This window comes from Zootermopsis nevadensis, unplaced genomic scaffold (genome assembly GCF_977971745.1).
Source record: "Zootermopsis nevadensis isolate Lab colony 2312 unplaced genomic scaffold, Znev_1.0 Znev_ptg000013l, whole genome shotgun sequence".
NCBI classification, from domain to species: Eukaryota; Metazoa; Arthropoda; class Insecta; order Blattodea; family Termopsidae; genus Zootermopsis; species Zootermopsis nevadensis.
The window spans coordinates 1787636-1806798 of NW_028259145.1; the positions used below are offsets into that span (position 1 = coordinate 1787636).

Sequence of the window (19163 nt, forward strand, 5' to 3'; positions counted from 1 at the left end):
TATATACAGTACATCATCAATATAATAAAAATTCACAAAATTTTAAAAAATGCTCATTCTAACATACACAATATGTGAAAATGGTTGAAACAGTCTTCATATATTTAATGATTATTTTTGTGTAGACGACTATTACACCTTAGTGTATGAAACATCGATTTCACCATATTCATACCTCCAACTCCCAGCAGCTCCCTCAGGTCCAGATCAGAAGTTAAACCGAAACCCGCAGATCCAGCAGTAGCTCCTGAGCTTGTTACCATGGCACCTCCACCTGTTTCCCCGCTAACAACCGTTGCGTAAGTTATGGGAACTGAGGAAAACTTCGCAGGTACTGGTGGTTCAATGTCAAACAGTTCTGGTTCAAAAGGAGTATTATACAAACCAAATCTGCAAAGAAATGTATATATAAGTTGTCTTCAGCTGCAAAAAAAGTTAAATAACATTTAATCTGTCTTCCCTATCGGTCAAAATCATTGGATAGGAATGTGACTGAAGATAAACATACTCCTTTCTTAAAATATCACGCTAAAGGAAACTGTTATTAACCCTTTCCAGTTCAATGTCAAGATGGACTCAACAACACATTTCATTCTACTGGGTACAAAGTTGAGTTCAATTCAAAACGTAGTATCAGATATGAAGACTTCTGACATATATCAATGGCATGTAAATTATCTGAAGTTTGCTCTTAAAGAACTCAAATCTATCAATGAAAATTATTGCAGTTTCCAAATGGAAAACACTTTAATACAAAGTAATTGAACATCAGTATCAAACTAAAGACCATGTTAGTCTACGCACTGCCCAGCAATTTTATGCTTCCCTTGGAAAACATAAATTGAGCTGTAACACAATAGTTAAAAGGTTAAATGATGAGGATAGAGTTAGAGTAGTAAATGAAACGTGAAGTGATGACAATTATATGGGTGTATTAGGTGACATATTTTCTGAGTTACAACTGATAAATTATCACACTTAGGTGACATTCAGCTTCTCACAGCAGTGAGTATGAAGATGACTGTCTTCTGGAATGTTAGGTCATGTAGTCTGGTAGAAGTTTACTGACATTTCAGAGATGCTTGCAGTCTCCATCATCACAGAAATGGATGGGGCAGGGCACTCAACGCCTTGATGATGGATGCAGAAATCACCTCTAAAGTGTTGGTAACCAACTACCATATCTTCACGGTGCAACATCCCAGAAGACAGTCATCTTCACTAAATTAATTTGGACCAGAGTATATACTGGAACTGAGTAGGGTCAGTATTAGAAAATGTCTGGCTTGTATTACTTTTTAACCTCTATAAACTATGACTTTCATTACACAAACAAGAATTGCCCACAGAACAAGGCATCCTTCTCAGGATCAAACAAACCGCAATAAGATGTTCTGAAGACAGTGGGATACCATAATGATATTCCTTTTCCTCAAGTAAAATAACGATGCAACATTGATTAAATTTGGCAAAAAATGTTTAGCTCCAGTACTTACAGCACAATACAAAGTAACCTAATTTTCAGATTAACATGCTAACAAAATAAATTACAACTAGGTTTTGTAACTAGTGTTCATGAAATGATTAAATACAATATGACTAATGTTTTTCTCAAAATTCTATTTTCAATAAATAAAATTAAATTTCATTCATAATTCCCTTCATGTAGCCATGAATATATTAACCATTCAAGACTGTTCAGTGAATTTATTTCATAATGACAAAATTAAATCACAAGTCTAACCAGAATCACCAAATAATAATAATGGAAGCTAAAAGAAAAATCATCAAAATGTTAAGTGCATCCCACAAAAACAAAGTTATAGAACATACAACCACATACATTATATGTTTCCGGTTCACTTTCATTTTCATGTGCATGTAAGTGCACATACTAATTTACTATAAGTATGTACTTAATACAAGTACCAATCTACCAAACCTTGTCCTTAAGAGTAAGTGGTAGGGGCTGGATCTTGCACTCATTTCTTGTGCTATTTGCTGCAAAAGTGTAACACATTTCTGTCCTGTAGTGGCTGAAACATCCAGTGACATCACACGACTGAGGAGCAGGAAATACCACTGCAGTGCTCCAGCTGATATACAAGAAGATATCATGGGTAACCACTCCAGCAATGCTCGAAGAACACAGCCATCAAACTGAACTGTTATTGAATCTAAAACATTCTTCATTCCCCTTTAAGAAAATGAAAGCAACATTATGAGAGATAATTTTAACAAAACAAATACTACACAGGCAGGTTATCTTGATAGCCAAATGAAGGACGAGTGGGGAGGAGAGTCAAAAAGGAATGTTTCTGTGAGAGTCTGGTAGAAAATGCTTGCTAAATTCCAATCCTTCAACCATTTGTTCATAGTATAATGAATGATTATGCACATCAGCAGAAGCAGGTTTAACAAAGTCTTTCACAGCGAGGGGAGGGGACATAATATGTTTCCTTAACACTCACTAGAATTCCTGCTCACAAGAACTTGAGAAGGCTAGACTGAGTGGCAACCAGGAAGGAAACTCTCAAGACAACTAGTGCACATATTACTGTATATCTCTAGGAAAACAATAGTAAAAGGAAATGAGGAGAAACATAGTGCGACAGTTCTGGCTCTGTCACCCCTACATTTTAAATCATTCATTTCTACACTATACCACACGCAGTAACTATACTGATACGAATAAAAATATAACGCATGTGTTCGTGCATGTGTATAGCAATTTTCAAAAAAACCTTATGAATTACCACCTCAACTATCATTTTTAATAAAAGAATTACCTCAACCACTGAAAAATATACCATTGGCAATGCAATAAACTATATACTTTATGCATAACACAGCATAACCTTATTTTAACTGCAACATAAAGCAGGTTTTGACTTTCACTATCCAGAGTGATGAAAAGTATGAAATATATCAATTTGTGAACTCTGCAAACAGTGAATAATGAATCTAAAAGAATTTAATTCCAGGTGTCAGTCGTGTCTGCCCAAAATCATTCCTCTTGTGCACTATATCCTACTGTATAATGTAGCTTATGAATTAGGGCTTCTGAGTACATTATCAGACAATCAAATCCCACCCACGTTAAGTGCTTTTTTTTTTAACTAGTGCTGTGTCACTGAAAGATATTACTATTTTAGAGTTGATGATGATCATGAAGAGGAATAATGTATTATACACAGACCACGTTAAATTTGTATAATACAATGGTTGTCAATTTGAATTCCTGCATAAAAGAAAGAATATGAATAAATGTTTTCATGGCCTTCACTGAATTTCAGGTAATAAAATCAACTTTTATTAAAGAGTTGCAGCACTAAACTAGAAATAATTAAAGCTCTAAAACATTTTATAACTGTCTTTCTAGACAATCTGTAAAAATTCATGTCTGCACCTCTTAAACCAATTTACAGACTAGATGTAATTATAGGTATTAAAAAAAAAAACAAAGACATCTAGAAATATTTACATTTTAACTGGAATATGTAAGGAAAGCAAAGCTTATTACAACAAAATCACATTTAATGAGGCAGATAAATTACATATTGGACGATCAGATGCTACTTACTCACTGCAGATGATGATAAGCTTCACACACTTGTGAGCAATACTTCTTCCTGACAGTAGTATGCAATGTTTAATAAGTGAGATTAGATTATTTTCAACAATTCTAGCTAGTTCCAACTGTTGTGTTTTTGCATCTCCTTTGGCTGTTCTATGCCTACTGAGCCTTATTGACGTCACCCAAATTAAAATATCTAAAGCAATACTTTGAGCTACAACAGTCTTGTCAGGTCCCTCAAGACAAACTACTTTCACAAGCTTCTCAACAAATGAATTTGACTCCAACATAGCACAGCGCTGGTTCCTGTAAAACAGAAACAATCAGTAATTTCACAACCTGTATTTATTAATCTTTACCATACAGGAATGGGAGATTTAAACTCCATCAATTCAGTAGTAATGTTCACAATTGCAACTTCAATATTTGTCTTCTCCAGTGTATGTTGGTTCAAGTGTTCCAATCACAGACAACTCCTTTAAGGTAGCCTCAGAGAAAGAAATTGGGGGACATGTACGAAGATCTTGGAGGTCACTGGTCTTTGCAGATTCGAGAATCACCAAAGAACTACCGCAAAGGTGACGGCTTCATTAAATGTGACACATGTCTTGCTAAAGCCAGTGATCATGCTCATCCACTTACGGGAGTGAAATTAACGGAGTGATGAAGATTCTGATATATATTACCAGCAACTGCCTCCTCAAAGAAAATGGAGCCCACCACATGCCAATGAGACACAATACCCCAAGCTTATCAGGATGTGGGGGCACTTTGTAGAACAAATGTGGATTTTCACAGGACAAAATTCTACTGCTCTGGCTTATACACACCCATAAAGTGGAACTGAAGAAAATTCTACCCAGCAATTTCATTCCATTTTCCTTAATGAATGCCTGAAACAGCGTGCAATACTGCAAGCACTTTGATTTGTCCAGCTCAATCAATTCATGGACTGCATGAATATGGTACAGCCAAAGGTTTAATTTCTTTACAGACTTCTGTACACTCAAATGGGCCATGTACATCTGCAATACAAGTTTCCTACGACTTTTCATAAAAGACTGCTTTAACACATCATTCGAGTCTTTTTCACGGTTAACACACATGGACACCAACTCTCTAGTCATCTATACTTCCAGTTTCACAAAAACAGTCAACGAGCCATGAAATCATATAACACTACCATTGGTGACACTGTGACACAAAGGTGATACCAACTACAAGAAACAAGAAACATTCCAACACACCATCATCCATTACTACACATTTTCATGTTGGGCTGCACAACTTTTTAATCATTCTTTATAATTGCATTTTGCATTACCCAAATCAGATCCTCAAACAACATACGCATCCAGTTTTACTTATGCAAAAATTTTTATTAAAAATGTGTGTGTGGTATTTGGATAAATACAGTTAGTTTTCTTCAGCTCTCAGAAAGTATGATTTGAAATTTTCAAGTGTAGCGTGTGATACAATTCACATCTATTTACTGACTGATTAAGATGTTCCGAATGGCAATTTTCTGTAAGTCACATAGGGCCATACCTATGATCTGGATTAAGTAAAATTATCTTAAAAACCCCATTCATTGATAACAGCACATATATTAACTAAATTATTGAGATGAAATTTTCAATTACTACAAGCTTTAAAATTAAACATAAACATTCTAACCTTTCATTTGGAATGTTAGTTTGCTTAGTTCTCCTAATACTGATGGATATTTCATGTAACCAATCACAGCCCAAGTAATATTCCATCTTCTTACTGGCAGCTGCACTAGCAAGACGATCCACTGTATTGCCTGGCACGTGCAGGTAATAGTCCAACACTGGGTCTACTGATTTTCCCTTTCCACTGTCTAGTTTGCTCTTTTTTGAAGCAGATACTTTCTCATCGCCAATTCGAATTTTACTTGTCTGAAAATTATTAACAAACAATTTTAAGAGCAGTGACATTCTAACATATTTACAACAGAGAAAATTATACCACAATGTAAATTACACAAAATAAATTGAAGTGACGCTACATAGAATATACAATAACAAGTTTACTGGTTGAAAACACACATTTACACTTGTTCCACAAATGAGGTCAATTTCATACTGCAACTATCCAAGCAATCTATTAAGTATATCAGATTAAGTCCTAGTTACACCTTCAACATACCAAATAATAATTACTTCATTACTTCTGCACATAGATTTGAATATACCATGCACATAAATGACACAGATGTTGTCCAATATCATATGAACTTCTTACCATTTCTTTAACTGCTTCTTTATCTTCACCAAGAGCTTTTATGTGCACTAAAAGTGTTCGCCCTCGTATTCGAAACAGTTTAGGACTTGTGAGAGTAACAGTACCACTTTGATCCGATAAGTCAAGACAGGAAGCAAGATTCACTGGCCCACACAAAATTTCAGTATTATGGTCACGCAGATACTCTTCAGAAGTTACAGGATTTTCCACAGGGCCTAATAAAGGAAGGAAATTACATAATAACTTCACAGTTTTATATTAATTCAAATGGTACACTTGGATTTATGCTATAAAGTGATACACAAAACCTGAAAATCAAAGGAGCAGAGAGGAGCTTGGGATAGAATGATCTAATTTCCTAATATCAGATTTGTATACAGTGAAACCTCTATCCATCGTTCCCGGAACTATCGTTTTCCCGGATGCATCGTCCGTTTTGTTCGGTCCCGAATACATCCCATATAAAATAATGTTACATTTTCCCGCTTCTATCGTTCCTCGAACTATCGTTTTATCGCATCGATCGTTCAAAAATCTTAGTCCCGGCCCACAATTTTCCCGCAATGATCGTTTCTGAGAATTTAAAATGCTGGGTTTTGAGATAAATTAATACCGAAAGACGCACAATGTTTTTGGAATACACAGTAGCGGTAACCTGTTATGTCGCCCAACCAGCACAGATTCTTTTGGAATGAGGGGTCAGCGGTGCAGGGGTGATAGTTGAAGTGAATGGCGGTGCTCATTGTCAGAAATTTTACGATTTTAATTAGGGTGCACTCATATTTCGTTCCAGCGATGCCAGATGGCATGTGCAGTGTGAATTTCTTCACAAATGCTTTTATTATAAGTACAAAGGAAAGGCGGGCGGCACTTTTCATTCTTCTGGTTCATCTCGTTTCCAGTGGTTCAGGGTCTTCTACAGCTACGTTTCGTTGAGTTCGGCAGTAATAGTATTTCCATTCTTCCTGTTATTGTTCGCGAAGGGGGTGGGAGTGGTGAGGAAGAGGAAGACGACGAATGCGAGCCCGAAGCTTTGCCGAGTTTTGCCGAAGCACACGCTGCATTGGCGAAAGTGAAGTCGTTCTTTTATGCGCTTAATATTAGTGAACGTGACGAGGAAAACATTTTGAACGTTGAAAGTGCTCTGTTTGGTCTAAAACGTAAAGTTTCGACAAACCAGCTGTCCATTAAAGACTTTTTTGGTAAAAAGAAGTAACTTTGAAAGAGAAACATTGTTTTTTTTAAATTTTTAATGCTTTCCCGCATCTATCTTTTTCCCGCATTCATCGTTTTTATTTCCCACCCCCGCCGAAAACGATGCATCGAGGTTTCACTGTATAACTAGTTATCAGTCACAAAACATTTCCAAACACAGTAAAATCTTGTGCAAAAATAAGTATGGCCTATAACAAAAGTTCACTTCAAGGAGTTTTTTAATGCATAGTCTATGTAATAATGTTAAATGAAGGGCTCTGTCCCTCTTTGTTTTGCTTGCCAGGATTTGAGGTTTTCACAGTGGTGAGTCTGAAGATCGATGTCTTCTGGTTTATTGCACCGTGTAGTCTGGTAGATTTCCACCAATGTTTCAGGGGTCATATTAAAACGCTGGTGGAAATCTAAAAGATTATATGGCGAAATAACCCAGAAGACAACAAGCAAGTATACCTCCTTTAAAATTATCCTGTCTCAAGTTAAGTGGAGTTAAAGCAAAAACACAATTGCAGCTGTTGGTATTTTTTAAAAACATGCTGGGTTCCTGTTTTATTAATCAAAAGTTTTTTAAATTACCTGGAATATGGCATGAACTTAATCTTTCCTTTTATGACAACTATTATGTAGTCCTACATTTTTATTATGTTGTTGGCAAAGCCACCTACTGGCATGACACTTTAAATTACCACAATCTAAACCAACATGACACCAATTTCAATGTATAGAGAGATGTAGGAGTATGTTTTGGTTTTAATTAGAGCATAATTTCATTATTTTCAATGTAACTATGAATTCTTGCAGTTTTTAAACTTTAAATTACCACAATCTAAACCAACATGACACCAATTTCAATGTATAGAGAGATGTCGGAGTACATTTTGGTTTTAATTAGAGCATAATTTCATTATTTTCAATTTAACTATGAATTCTTGCAGTTTTTAAACTTTAAATTACCACAATCTAAACCAACATGACACCAATTTCAATGTAAAGAGAGATGTAGGAGTACGTTTTGGTTTTAATTAGAGCATAATTTCATTATTTTCAATTTAACTATGAATTCTTGCAGTTTTTAAACTTGTGGGTTAATTTCTTTTGTCTGTGAATCGAACATAAAATGTTAATAAGATAAATACATTGTTTCAGAATACGCATAAATATAGTTAAAATTTCTGTAAAATATACAAATTTAAATCATTTGCTGTTTCATTCTGAAGACACCATTTACCCTTCCAGATAATTAATTACCTATTACAAGCATTTGTTATAACAACACTTTTTCCAAATCTGATTAACTCCATTATAACGGACTTCTACTGTAAACATCTTCAGGTGGTGGGAAGAGTGCAGTGTTCATTTTACATGCTGATATGAAAGAACTATAACACCTAAACAATCAGAATTTGAGCATATACTAGAAAAATAAAGACAAAAAACAAGCTACTATACCTTTTGTGTTTCCATCAAATTGCATATTAATATTGAAATCTATTGGCTCATCAACAGGTGGCGTGAACATCTTCTCCTTCCTACCAATGCCATTGGCATTTTGCTTGAGCAGTGTGACCTGGATGTGAGGTGGTGAGGGGCAAGGAGCATGCAGTGAGAATTTCAGATCCACATGACCAATGCAGCAGCTCCGAGGGAGAGTGATCTCAAATACATGCTCATCCCATGTTGTGCTGGAAACAACAAAAAATTATCATCAGTAGTTCTGACAGAACACCTGACATACTTTAACAGAAAGTGCTTTTAAAACTACAAACATAAAGAATAAAACAATGCTTTGTAAAGTAACTATATAAGTGTAAGACTTGAGGTTCTCACAGCGGTGAGTATGAAGATTTCTGTCTTCTGGGTTATTGCGCTGTGTAGTCTGGTCGATGTTAACCAACGTTTCAGAGGTCATACTGCCTCCGTCATCAGGGCGATGAAACGTTGGTTAACATCGACCAGACTACACAGCGCAATAACCGAGAAGACAGAAATCTTCAACTATATAAGTGTGTGTGTTTATCTTTGTCTTTTACAAGTACAAATACGGTATGAAAGAAGTGACGAACAAGTACAGTAAGGTTCCAATTATCCAACCTTCAGTTATCTGACATACCATCTTATCCAAACACGATGAAAATAACTAATTCCTCATTTTTTCATTAATAAGACAAAAAGTAGTAGATTACACAAAACAAAAACTTGAAGCCTGGCAAAACTAGATAAAGAGAAAGGTAAGCAAGCAGTGGCAAAACGATATGGTGTATAAGTGTTATTCTCGTCTTTTCCATTAGTCTTCCATATTATACTTGAACTCCAGTTACGATATTAATAAAACACGATTCAGGAATACGAGTGTCTTAAAAGATAAATATCAAGTCTTTCACAACCTTGGCATATTACTGTTCAAGCACAGTAAAACCTTGTATTTATATTTATTTTATTTTTATTTATTTACAAGTTCCAAGAATCCAATAGTGGATATAGAACACGTCACAAACTCAAGTATAAAAACATAAAATACATACATTAAAAAATTACATCTAGACAAGCAGCGTACTAAATTCAAAACAATATAATTAGTATTTTTATTACAATAGTTATCCAATTAAGTACTCATCCACAGTGTAAAACGAGTGAGTAATTAAGAAATGCCTTAATGCAACCTTGAACTTTTTAAAATTATTTGAGGTATTCTTAACCTCTGTGGGTAATTTATTAAATATCTTTATACCCGCATAGTGAACTCCTTTCTGATAAATAGTTAAATTGGCTTGGGGTAGATACAAATTTTGTCTCTGTCTAGTATCAATAGTATGAGAGTCAATGTTTGATGGAAAAAGAGTTTTGTTTTGTAATACAAACAATAATAAAGAAAATATATATTGTGATGCCAACGGTAAGATATCTAATTCTTTGAATATGTCACCATCCTGCAAACATAATCTTAGCTTTCAATGTGTGACTGCTTTCAAGTAGGCTGTTGTTATTATTTAATGTGTTCGTGAATCATAAGTAACTTATTCTCACAGCAAGTCAGTTTTTTTTCTGCCCAGCTACAGTGAGACGCATTACTGAACTTCAGCAGTTCCTTGTTGTCCCTGTTGCCAATGATCTTAACAATATTTGTTGCAATTAAACAATAACTTCACAGCATGGGTAATACAGATCAATACATGAATAACAACACTTTGAAACCCTTCTTTTAAAAATAAACTGATATACAAACATAAGACACATATTTTCAGTAGGACAATGCACCAGAACACACAGCACAAGATTTAATGTGGAATCTGCAGACAGAATTTAATAAATGAACAATCAGCATAAAACTATGGGTATCACTTTCCTGGGTGTGAATATGCGTCGCCTATTAGTCTGGAGAAACAAGCACAATATAAGGTGTACTGAGTTTTTCAGAAAAATGTTTTAATTTTTAGGACAGGTAGAGAGTGATATTTTTCATAAAGCAACTTTTTAAACAAAATTTCTGTAAATCTTACACCTTGATCTTAAGATTTTGAAAGAAATTATGACACAAAATATGGCAGCGATTAATTATTTACAGGGCAGTAGTACCACGTGCTAAAGAGTTGAATAACTTGTATGATCCGAACGTTTCACAGCGACTATGTATAATAAATTCTCCATAGGGTACTGCAGACCTACGGTACCATGAGGATGAGGATGAAGATGGTTCTCAAATCGTTGGCATTTTATTCATTAAGCCACCTTACTACACAGCTGGCAGCCAGAGAATAATTTATTATAGTTAAACTAATTGGCATTTTGCCCATATACTATGTTTATCCAAATGGAAGAGAACTAAAAATCTAATAAGACTCATCTACTAAGAAACATCTCTGCATAGAAAAACCATTTTTAACTCATTACGTTCATACAGTTAGTATGAATTTCCCTCTCTCATACCACTTTTATTCTCAGCTTCAGTGTTATTTCAAGCAAACTTGTGGTAAGTCGTGTCTATTAACACTGAGACATATTTCTATTTCACTGCTTTTGGTTATACTGCAGGCAAACATATGATAGCTTGTGGCTGCTGATATATTCAGATATATTTGTCTTTCTCACTTGTTATGTCTACAGCACAGTAGGGTGTGAATGTCAGCATACACTACATCATAAACTATCATAATAAAGTTTCAAAAATTTAATATTTCAAACTTTAACAAGACATCAGTTTTTCAAGTCTCATATTAGGAGAGAAAAAATGTTGTCCTCCATTTCAGGTTATTTGCGCATTGTCTTGTTCTGAGTAACAACAGTTGGATTTCTAAACATCATGTACAGACTACATGCTGCACACTTCAAATGCAAAATCTAACTTGATTCCATTCTCTTGAAATGAACTTTAATTTGTGGTTAAAACTATCAAAAACACATCACTGGTATTCCTACTTCAGAAATATAGCTTCTAACCACTGTGGACAGGCAGAGTACAGAAGAGCTCGCAAGACAGTTATTACACGCTAAAATAAATCTCCAGTGATTCGCTATCTATTCTTCTACCACTACAAATTTTCCCTCTCCTTCCAGCTATACTACTTAGCACAGCAATTAACTTGTGTGTCTTGTACCCACAAGGTAACCTCTTCAAATCCAGGTGCATAATGAAAATGCCTAAGAATTTACGACATTCGTCAATCCCTTTTAGGTGATAGTGGCATAAAATCATACTAAGGCTCAGTCCACCATCTCCTATATTTAGTGCAATATCATGTTGAAGGTGCAAGATTAGTCTCCAAGCGCTACTGACTTTCCTAGAACAGTTTTTGAACTATAAAAACATGGAAATCAAAAATAAATCATCATTCCATAGAGTAATATCAACCATATTCCATTTTATCAATATAAAAACACTGTGACTCTGTTTTTAAAATGTCTTGCCAGTCTATAGCAGGATTTAGATGTCCATTTTGCCATACAAGGGCGAGCTCTGTGGACTAGTGGATAGCATGCTCGCCACTGAACCCAAGATATGCGGGTTCAAACCTGGCCGAGGTAGATGGATTTTTAAGGGTGATAAAAATCCATAGCACAACTTCCTTCGGAGGGGACGTAAAGCTGGCGGTCCCACGTGGCAGATTTACAGCATGTAAAAGAACCTTATGAGCATGAACAAGATCTTTCATAAGCAAAATTCAGCGGCCATATCTCACCCAAGCCTCTCCTGATTCACTACTAGACAGCTCTAGCAGACAAATCAGGATTGAGTAGAAATTATGCAGAGGCATTGGGCTTGTCACCCACTACTCATAAATGTACACTTCAAAGAGAAAGAAACCTCCCACATGGGAGGAGGCCAAGGCTCGACTTCGGGCTCTTGCACCTTAGAAGAAGATTTTGCCAGACAAGGGGTTAAAATAAGTGACAAGTGCTTCCTCCAATGCCTTATCTATTTATAATGGCACTTAATGGCACATAACCTCAGCAGCTGAAGACAGTTAACCAACAAACTCATTCCAGAGACATTAACACTTACGCATCATTCTGCAATCTCCAGCTTCTAGTGTGCTGAAGATCATCCCCCTGTTGCAAATGTTGTGGATGACGTCGCTGCTTCTGAGCCTGCATCATCTCACTCCAACATGGTGGAACAGTAGCAGCGTAGCATGGGGATAAGTTCTCATATTTTGTCAGTTCATGAAGCAAATGCAGTTCTGGCATACCTAATGCTGGCTTGTTAACCAACAACTGATCACTACTGCAAAGATACATAATAATTCGCATAAATATCACCACTTCATTATGTTTACATTTTGTTCCATATCTGTAATGCTAATGGTGTCACTAAACAGCAAGATGCTGGAAATAAATATTCTATAGATATTAGTTCTGTATGTTATTTAATAATAACATATTATATGTAAAGGTTGGCCGGCGCAGTGGTCACGCGGTCTGAGGCATGGACCTCGTGCGCCTGGCCGCTGTGACCATGGGTTCGAGTCCCACTCAAGGCATGGATATTTATCTGCGTCTTTCTGTGTTTGTATAGGTGGAAGCCTAGCAGATAGGGCTGATCACTCATGCAAGGAGTTCTACCAATGTCCCAAAAACAGATCAATCATAAACCTCCAAGAGAGGTAAAACGCGGACCCTACAAATGCAGGACAAATGCAAATGAAGAAAAAAAATATATGTAAAGATTATGTAGGAATGACAGAGATATTATGAAGGATATATATATATCGGGAGGAATGGCAGAAGATGTGGTCTATTCACAACAAAATTATTGAATCTGTGACAAAGGAGCAGTCCATTCTGCTGACAAAAAGGAGGAAGAACAAAAGTTATTTTTTCATACCAGGTAGAACTTACACACATGATGGGCATGATTAATAAGGTGTTATCATGGAACAGCTGCCAAAAATGTTATGTAACAGAAGTGGAACACTGTCATATGTCAAAGTATCACAAAGCAAAAGCAACCATTGATTCATATTTCAAATACTGTGTAAGGAGTTAAAATACTTACATTAATAAATTGTATTTGCATGGTATTACTGAGATTAATTTATGCGATTCACTAGATTTAATTAATAACCTTCAAAATCAACATGGATGAATCTCTTATGTCTGCATTTGTATGCCAAAGTAAGAATCACTTGAAATTTAATGGTAATGGTGAAGCAATAATATGGCTTAAAAAACATAAAGAAACAACATATTTTCCATCTGCTTTTTATGCAAAAATATATAAAAATGTGGCATGTAATAAATAACAGACGACTATCTATTTGTAATTACCTTGAATTTGCATTGCCATTGGGCAAGAGAGTACTTCTGGATGCACCTACAGTGTTAAAGGGTTCATGAATAGTATCAGGAACTTCATTATTACTAGTTGGCAGTGGTGATCCAACACTACTGTTCTGTTGGTAATTGAGATTATGTGAAGATACTGACATACAGAAGTCATTCACATGGCTGAGGCAATCTTCCTCTCTCTCCTCCACACTGCTGTCATCATTAAGCATAAAGAAATGTAATGAACCTTTGTCTGTACAGGCACAAAGCCTCTCCAAGCCTGGGAAAAAGAAAATACATAGTTTAATTACATCAATCTTAAATACTCAAGTATATAAACAGTTTCATTATATCAACCTAAAAGAACCATCATCATGATGTACTGGTATGGGAAGAAAAATATAAATTCCCCAAACAGCATACGAAAAAGAGCGATTATTGTAATTTAAGTGCAAGAACATTCAACCACTGCACTTTTTAACTACAATGTTCCCAAAAATTTGCCATTAAATCCCATCCAGTCCACATCTTCACACACCGTCAGATCCTTCAATCTAAGCAGTTTCATCCTTTGAAGTTTTCTAACAAAGATTTTGAATGCACATTTCATTCCCACCATACAAATTACACATTCCACCCATAACATTCTCCTTGATTTAACCTTCGAAATCCAAGTTGTAACTACATGCACCACCTGCTTTAATAATCAGTAACTTCACATTTTTCCCACTGTGTGTATTTATAGGTTTCACATTCACAAAATAAACAGTGATTATTTTGTAAGCAGCATTGCCTAAATGGCCTCTGTTGTGAAGTGCAGTGCTTTCTTTGAGCTACACGCAATTTTTAAATATAATTTAGACAAGCTTTGTCTCCAATGGGCTAATCACCCTAACAATAAATGAACAGAATATGGATTACAAAGTTCCATGTTATGAACGTTAATCCTATATCCTACTTGCTTTTCTCAGTTCCAATTATTTTCCCCAGTTTCATATTTTATTCTCAGACCAGATTCTTCCCTCAGAGTGGGAGACCAAATTTCACCATTTTAAACAAAAGGTAAAATTTACAGTCTCCAACACTAGCATCACCTATATATTTACATTACTATCCTTTCCCATTTTGTGTATAGTATTGTACAAAACATTACTCACTATTACAATATGTAGCAGACACAAATTTAGTGCCTTTCTTCTCTGGCACAGCCTGGGATACTGTTTTCAAAGTTGACAAGTCAATAATCCTCAAAATACCATCTCTGCAAACCAATACTGCCATTCCTTGTGGACATCCTTTTACAAGGGTCAGAAGATTACTGCAAGAATCGCCGTTATCTTCCTTCTCTAGCAGAGGGAGAAGAGTCACTTCCACAGGACACTCCCCATATATACCGAAGTTCCTCACCTTCACAGGCGTCTCATCCAGTTTCACTACGTCACCTTCAAAGTTGAGGGCGTACACTAGTAGCACGCTCCCTTTACACAATGCGTCTGTCCTTTTGCAGTCACTATTGTCTAGCATTTTTAAACCTTCCTGAAATATATCACCATCATGAAAGAAACCAAAGTTTTGTCTAGGATGCTGTTCAACAGGTTTGCCCTCTGACACAGACGTGGTTTTCACGTTAGTTGCAAGTCCCATGTTTCCTGCTACGTCATCCACGTCAATATCCATATCACTGTCATTATCACTGCACTCGAACATCATGTTTCCTTCGTGCTTTGAATTTAGTGGCACAGACATTATACTATGATAACCAGAAACTGAATTATAACTATCGTTACTATCACAGTCTGCAGAACCTAGCACTACAAGCAGGTGACCACCATCCTTAGTAGGATAGATTCCCAAAATGGACAGATTTCTCATCTCTTTGTACACATCAGGTAACGCAATACACTGCACTACAACTGGATCATGTTGTTTTGTAAGCTGGCAACTAGTGATACTATCCACACTGGTCTTATTACTACCAACACAGCTATCTTTCTTGGACTCACGATTAACTTTTATCATCACTGGCGGGCTACTATCCGAGGTGGAGGGAAAACTGGACATATTGATGCCCCCATTTATGGCAGAAAATGTCACATTGACTGATGAAGAATCGTATGTTACTCCTCCACCTGATGGAGCTGCAACTGCGACTGGTGGTGGATAGATACCTCCAGAAGATGAGGCTGCAGGGAATTCTAACCCATCTACTAAACACTCAGGTGGAGCCATAACAATATCTGTGTCCATATCCTCAATAACTGGTACATCATAGAGAAATTTTGAAAGGAATATTTCCGGGTACATGTTGTTATTCTCCTGTCTTGTTCCAGAGCAAGAAGCGCTCGTTCCTGTGCCAGACCCAACTTTCTTTGCACTGTTTCCGGCAAGACCTGGATTATTCTTTCCCCCATTACCATCATCTTTACTTTCTCCACACTCATCTCTTATGTGGTTATGATAATGGAAATCATACACAACAAGAAATAATGATTTCTTTCGGTCCACTGTCACAGCATTGTTGGATGACCTGTGATCACTGTTACAACTAGATTCACCCTCACGGACTTTCATGATATCCAATGCAGCAGATTCACGGTTACTAGCTTCATTCACGTCATTCAAGGCTCGTACCATTGGAGAGTTAATGACATCGCTACTTCCTCCCCACACAAGGTCTAAGTTAGTTCTTTGACTGGATACTGCAGAAGGACTAACACTAATACCCCCAACCAGGCAAGGCCGAATTGCTACATTACTGCCACTTTGAATTGGTTTTGTAATTTTCTTTCTCAGATGCCGCTGACTCTTCTGTTGGTGAGGACTGCCCATTATAGACACTGCTGTTAATTCCATGTCTTGACAGCCTAGCGGAGGTCCCAATAAATTTTCTGAAATATGAAAAACTAATTATGTTCGCAACATTTTTAAACAACAGTGCATGTATTATTACTTCAAACTGCACTCTCTTTAGAACAAAAGGAATGAATATCTACCCACAAAGCAATTTTATAGACAATCTCTGTTATTTCTTTGCAAGCTTCTATAATAAAAACATAACTCAGGTTAATCATGCTGTGGTTATGGTAGTAAAAGATATACCTCTATGATAAAACAAAGATGGCCTAACCTAAGATAAAACCTAACACAACACTGATGCAACTCTGTTCTTATTGACAAACACCACTATAACTAAACATTGCTACAAGTTGATGGCTGGAAATGGGGGGAGGGGTACAAAACTATGAAAATATAAGAACATTTTTGTTGCAGGGAGATGTCACCTTTGGCGGTCTAGTGGTAGCAATGCTTGCCACTGGACCCCTGGTCAATGGATTTTTTAAGGGTGATAAAAATCAGCAGCACGACTTCCTTCAGAGGGGAAATAATACTGGCAGTCCCATGTCAAGAATTTATAGCATGTAAAAGAATTTTACGAGCATGAATGAGATGTATTGTAATCAAAATTCAACGCCATTTCTCACCCATGTCTTTGGTAGAGGCCTTGTGATGGGCTGATCACTCGTCCAAGAAGTCCCTACCAATGTCTAAAAATGATAAGAAACCTCCAAAAGGAGGCGGCCAAAACCCACACTGGGTTGTAGAGCCACAGGAAGAAACAGAAAGTGGCAGGGAGATAACGCAAAAGGACCACAATATTTTAAACTTAAAAATTGCATTATGATTTGAGGTTCTCGTGGTGGTGAGTATAAAGATGGCACTCTTCCAAGTTGTGGTGCCCTGTAGTCTGCTGTTTACCTACAAACTTCTACCCGACTACAGGGTGCAACAACTCATAAGACAACCATCTTCATAAATGCTGTACATGCCTCTTCTCACTTCAATATTAAAATTTACTGAAGATATATAAATGGACCTTCAACTTCATAATTCATACTAGTAACGATTATTTTTATTTATGGATTATTTACTGGCAATATTAACTAATTCAACTGTTCTTTACCATAACTGACAAATCTGTGAAACAAGTGAATGGTCAATAAAAGATTGTAAAATTAAGAAAGAGCTTACTTATGTTGCAGCCAACCTGCGTTCATGTCAAATTTTACAAACAATTACACACACAAACTCTGTGGAGGGGGGCTCTGCACTATTGAAGAATAAAACTAACCTTTGCACAAGAAAATGGAATTACTGGTATGATTGTCTACAACATTCTGAAATGGTGTTATGTACTAATAATTTAATTTTGGTCATAACACACTGAGAAACCAACTGCACTCCTATCATTTTCAAATGTGAAGAATGGAACAAATAAAATAAACAGATCAGAGACCATAAGTAAGAACACTACCAAATGAGCTTTCGCTAACAAGAAAAAAGTGAAGAAAGTGAAAAATAAAACTCTATTTTCCAAATAAATTGTGGAATATCTACACGTAATATTTTGGCCAGTAAGTCAAAGAAGGTTCTACTACCATACTGCAAGACCAAGGGTAACAATCAACCGGGTGCCCAAAATTATCTTTGAATGGATAAATTTGTTACAACAGAATTTGTACTGCATTGTAAAGTGTTTACTTACCAACTGCAATATCAGATAGAGGTATCTCCACAATATCGGAGGAAGGAACTTCTGAACCAAAAGCATCATCACTCTTTTCAGGCCATGCTTCCCGCTGTCTGATATCACTATAACCGATGCTGTCCTGAGGTTGTGACCTCGTTATTGCAGGGTCAGACGGTGTAATATAAAAACATACTTCCTTCTGCTCAAAACCAAATTTGTATGAAATTACAAATATCTCTCAGAAATGACAGTAATGTACACTGTTCATATGTACAGTAAAGTTGTACAACATTTTACATTTTTTTAATTATATTCTTGGAACCAAGAACAAAATCATTATTATTATCAAAACCAATCAACATTTACTTTCCTAGCAATTATTTTTTCACCAAAATGTTACCAGAACATTAGAAGACTAGTAATTTATGACAGAGAAATTTAACTGAACACATTCGTTATTATACAATTACATTAACAAGGTCTTCACTAATGTTTTAACATGTAATTTATATGAACTGATGCAACATACCTTCAACTGCCTAGAGATATTCCATATTGCCACAAGACCATGCTGCGTAGCTGTAGCAACTAGTTCAGGAACTGATGAAGTTCCGATGCAAGCTACTTCTTCACCCTGATCCCCAAATGATATGGCAGGGGATGCTGCATATGTCACTGAGAGAGGAACATTCTGAGTGTACTCGCCCTTCACAAAAGGACAAGATGGAGAGTGGCGCTCATGTTCAGACCTGAGTGACACAGTAAAGAAACAGTAGTACTATCAGCAGTCCTTACGTGTGATTACTGTACTCAGCA

General features: G+C 36.2%; 1 protein-coding gene across 2 annotated transcripts in view; it reads right to left on the reverse strand.

Moving 5' to 3' along the window:
• Bruce (BIR repeat containing ubiquitin-conjugating enzyme) overlaps positions 1 to 19163 on the reverse strand; it is a 101952-nt gene that overhangs the window by 67007 nt on the left and 15782 nt on the right. For both annotated transcript variants that reach the window (XM_087348367.1, XM_087348368.1), the window contains 11 exons: positions 18877 to 19096; positions 18363 to 18546; positions 14977 to 16707; positions 13820 to 14099; positions 12555 to 12776; positions 8507 to 8739; positions 5846 to 6060; positions 5255 to 5499; positions 3584 to 3883; positions 1943 to 2197; positions 176 to 390 (listed from right to left, as the gene is read on the reverse strand). In XM_087348367.1, coding sequence (XP_087204493.1) covers positions 176 to 390; positions 1943 to 2197; positions 3584 to 3883; positions 5255 to 5499; positions 5846 to 6060; positions 8507 to 8739; positions 12555 to 12776; positions 13820 to 14099; positions 14977 to 16707; positions 18363 to 18546; positions 18877 to 19096 — 4100 coding nt within the window. The remainder of the gene's footprint in view (positions 1 to 175; positions 391 to 1942; positions 2198 to 3583; positions 3884 to 5254; positions 5500 to 5845; positions 6061 to 8506; positions 8740 to 12554; positions 12777 to 13819; positions 14100 to 14976; positions 16708 to 18362; positions 18547 to 18876; positions 19097 to 19163) is intronic.